This window comes from Limulus polyphemus, unplaced genomic scaffold (assembly GCF_000517525.1).
Source record: "Limulus polyphemus unplaced genomic scaffold, Limulus_polyphemus-2.1.2 Scaffold2505, whole genome shotgun sequence".
Taxonomy (NCBI): domain Eukaryota; kingdom Metazoa; phylum Arthropoda; class Merostomata; order Xiphosura; family Limulidae; genus Limulus; species Limulus polyphemus.
Window position 1 is genome coordinate 35,344 of NW_013668115.1, and position 3,582 is coordinate 38,925.

The following is a 3,582-nucleotide window of genomic DNA, read 5'->3' on the forward strand; positions in this document are numbered from 1 at the left end:
GTTGCCATAACAATGAATAAATATTATTGAAAAAAAAAAATTTCAAAGTGCATGCACAAACAAATAAAATCCAGAAATGATACACCATGTGGCCTGGTAACCATTTATATAATAGCGGTGTGTTTCTCTTGGGATCTGGAACAATCGATAACTCTCATGTGACGATTGGTCTAGAGAAATTTACACCCAGTGGTTGCTAACATTTTAAGCATTACAAAATGTGACCCGATTTCAATGAAAATGATTCACTTATGTAAAACTATATATGATGTTTTGTGAAAAACCTGTGTGTAATGGCAAAAAATAGATATCATTTTCGGATTAAGCATACAGGAATTACTGTAGAACATGTAAAACTTTCAAGACAATAAAACCATCGCAGGCCTGTGTAATCTACAATGTATATCGAATGATCACTGTCAACTGTATTTTTCATAAACCGACTACAATAAACATCAAATCTATCATAATAAAAACTTACAAAATTAAACTGAATTATCTGATATGAAGCACAAATCTGAGCACATTTTCTTACAAGTAATTTAGATTACTGAGAAAAATCTCACCCGGACAATTCTCAGGTTGTTCTGGGGAGTTTTAAAAAGATTCTGAATGGCTACCTTCATACGATGTGGACATCTAGCAAATAAAAATAGCAACACAAAAACACACATTATTATGACATAGAACTTTTGTGGCTGAAAATATAATCTAAGCTAAGTCTGGTGTAAAAAAATGGCATGGTGTAGTACACTGAATTTGGTAAAGAATACATATTTTTCTTACTAGAAACTTTTAATGTGATGTTACTTTACAAACAGCTTTTCTGACAAGCTGAATTTCTATATCTATATAAACTCATTCTTTGCCATGTAAATGTACATGACAGTTCTTTCAATCTTTCTCAAACTTTAGAAAAGAAAAACTTAACCAAGAATGGAAAAAGTGAAATTCTTTTAGCACTTTTATTGTGAGTAGAGATATAACAACTGTATCAGCTTCAACTGAGCTTTTTAAACACAAGGTTTCCAATTACACCAAAAATTGTCAAAAATAATTTAAAAAATTAAAAATGTCTTTACAACATGATGTTCATTGTCTTTACAGCTGTAATTTATTAAAAGTTTCAGTCATTAGATAGCTATTTAACTGTGTATATTAATGATAATTCACACTTCATATCAATGATGAAAATTCTAAACCACATATTTGATGCATTAGAAATATTTTTTAAATATCTAAAATTCAGAATACATGTACTTCCAGCTTGTCTTCTGATTGTATCGCTTTTTGAGAGACCTTTACAATCCTACAGTGGCTCTTTCTATAATTAAAACTTTAGACAAAGAAAAGGTCTCCCATTTAAAAGTTTTAGTGAAGTAGCATGTCATTAATACTTTGTAAATAGTTTCATGTTGCAACTTTTAAAATGCAATTTTTTCTGTAATACGAATACTTTTTCTTTTATCTTTCTACAGAGTTGTGTTGCAAAATGGATTATAGATAACATTTTTGCAGTATGCTGAACGGGAAATTTGGATCCTTCTGAATAACTAGACCTAGTTCTAACATAAATTATCAATAATACTATAATACTGTTTGACTGTGTAAATAAGGATGAGAGAGATATCAAGAAACTTATTGAATTAAGAGAGTATTTAAAACTACTGTTTTAGTTTTCATATACTGTTTAGGCTTAGAGTTCATAAATGGAGTAAACTTTCACTAGAATATCTATGTAAATAAATTACTTCAGCCAAGTTCAGGCAGAGTTATAGTTGGGAGGGGGCTATTTAAAGATACATAATTTGTTTTGTAAAAAGTAAAATTCAGAAGTTCTGCACTGTAGAACAAACAAATGAATTGTAACAGTTAAACAATTTTTATAAATCTATAAAATAGGTTTGAAAGTCATCTACTGATTTCAAACAAGCCCAGATGAAAGTTCGGAACATGTCAATAATCAAGCTTACTATTATTTATTACTTTTTAATGTCAGAATAAAAAAACAAAATTAAGACACTAAAGAGTATGAACTTAAGCCTTATAAACCATTGCAAGATGAAAAATGCCATAAATTGCACATTAGTTTTATGTAAATTGTAAAACCTGTGTTCTTGTACTTACCCACTAAATAGATCCAATGGACAATACTGACTGATAGAGGGTTTGGTTCCTTTTTTTACCTATATAAATCAATTAAAGAATAACAACTTTATTGATAATTTCTGGGGTATGTAAAAACTGTCAATTATAAAAGTATACCCTCTTCCACCATTAATTGAAGAAGACATATAAAAAAACTGTCAATTATAAAAGTATACCCTCTTCCTCCATTAACTGAAGAGATATAAAAACTGTCAAGTATAGAAGTATACCCTCTTCCTCCATTAACTGAAGAAGACATATAAAAAACTGTCAATTATAGAAGTATACCCTCTTCCTCCATTAACTGAAGACAAATAAAAACTGTCAATTATAAAAGTATACCCTCTTCCTCTATTAACTGAAGAAGAGATATAAGCTTATCTAAAGATTATCTCTTTGTTCTCTGTTTCAAGATTAATAGGGTTTTGCTGAAAATAAGTCCTGGTTTATAAAACAATTATCTTTAAAATCACAAAAACACTTCCTGCAGTTTCAAGTTACAGAGCTCTCTACATGAGAAAAGTTAACCTAAAATTCTAGGCATTTCTTATTAAAAAAAAACACCTTTCAAACCTGTTTCAGATATTTCTCCTTAACAACCAAATGTATTGTTATCTTAGTCATATTTTGTTGCTAAGCAACATCTAAAATCACTGTCTAGATAAAACTTATCTTGTATGATGCGCTTCCTAGTATGAATTCTGTACTAAGTAAGACTTATGTCTCATATGACGTGATTAGTATGAATTCCGTATATGTAGCAGAAATCATTAAAAGAGAACCTTGTTATTCGTTTGAAAATTATTGAAATGTTCCAAAATTATCTTAACAAAAGGTGATGATTTTATAGTTATTTCCAGCACAAAATAAGACATTATACTTAATTTAATAATCATTCCTCATTTATAAATGACTTTGTTCAATTCAACTCTTCTTTATTCACATTTATAAACTTCCTTAACTATCTCAACACGAGCTCGGTCAATTTGACCGACTACGTGACCTCTTTGTAGTCGTTTAAAGTCTTTATAGATTTACTACTTCTAACGTTCAAAATTGTGTGTATATCTTCACAAAATTTGGCAGTTTTTCAGTTAATATTATAAGTCTTTCACATACAAAAAATCATGTTTTTTAGTGAAGTATTTTTAATAAAATAAAGATTTGTCCATGAATATATTGAGTATTTGTTTTGAATAGTCCGTATGCAAAGTAATTTTCATATTAAAATTAAGAATACTTATCGTCAACTCAAAAATCTCAAATTTCCTTTGTGTAATCCCTAACACCTCCTAAAGGCAGTAAAACTTTATAGTTTATCTGTTATTTTCTCTACTCTATCTTAAAACAGAATCGGTCAATTAAATAAATCTAAATTACCCTTTTTTCTTTCTAGAATGACTTCAAATTGTAACATGAAACTACATTCGTTTA

At 28.9% G+C, this 3,582-nt stretch overlaps 1 protein-coding gene across 1 annotated transcript in view; it reads right to left on the minus strand.

Annotated features, from left to right (window-relative positions):
• LOC106467145 (inositol-pentakisphosphate 2-kinase-like) overlaps window positions 1-3,582 on the minus strand; it is a 31,874-nt gene that overhangs the window by 15,128 nt on the left and 13,164 nt on the right. Inside the window, exons 7-8 of the mRNA XM_022395280.1 lie at window positions 2,128-2,186; window positions 567-639 (exon numbers count right to left, since the gene is read on the minus strand). Coding sequence (XP_022250988.1) covers window positions 567-639; window positions 2,128-2,186 — 132 coding nt within the window. The remainder of the gene's footprint in view (window positions 1-566; window positions 640-2,127; window positions 2,187-3,582) is intronic.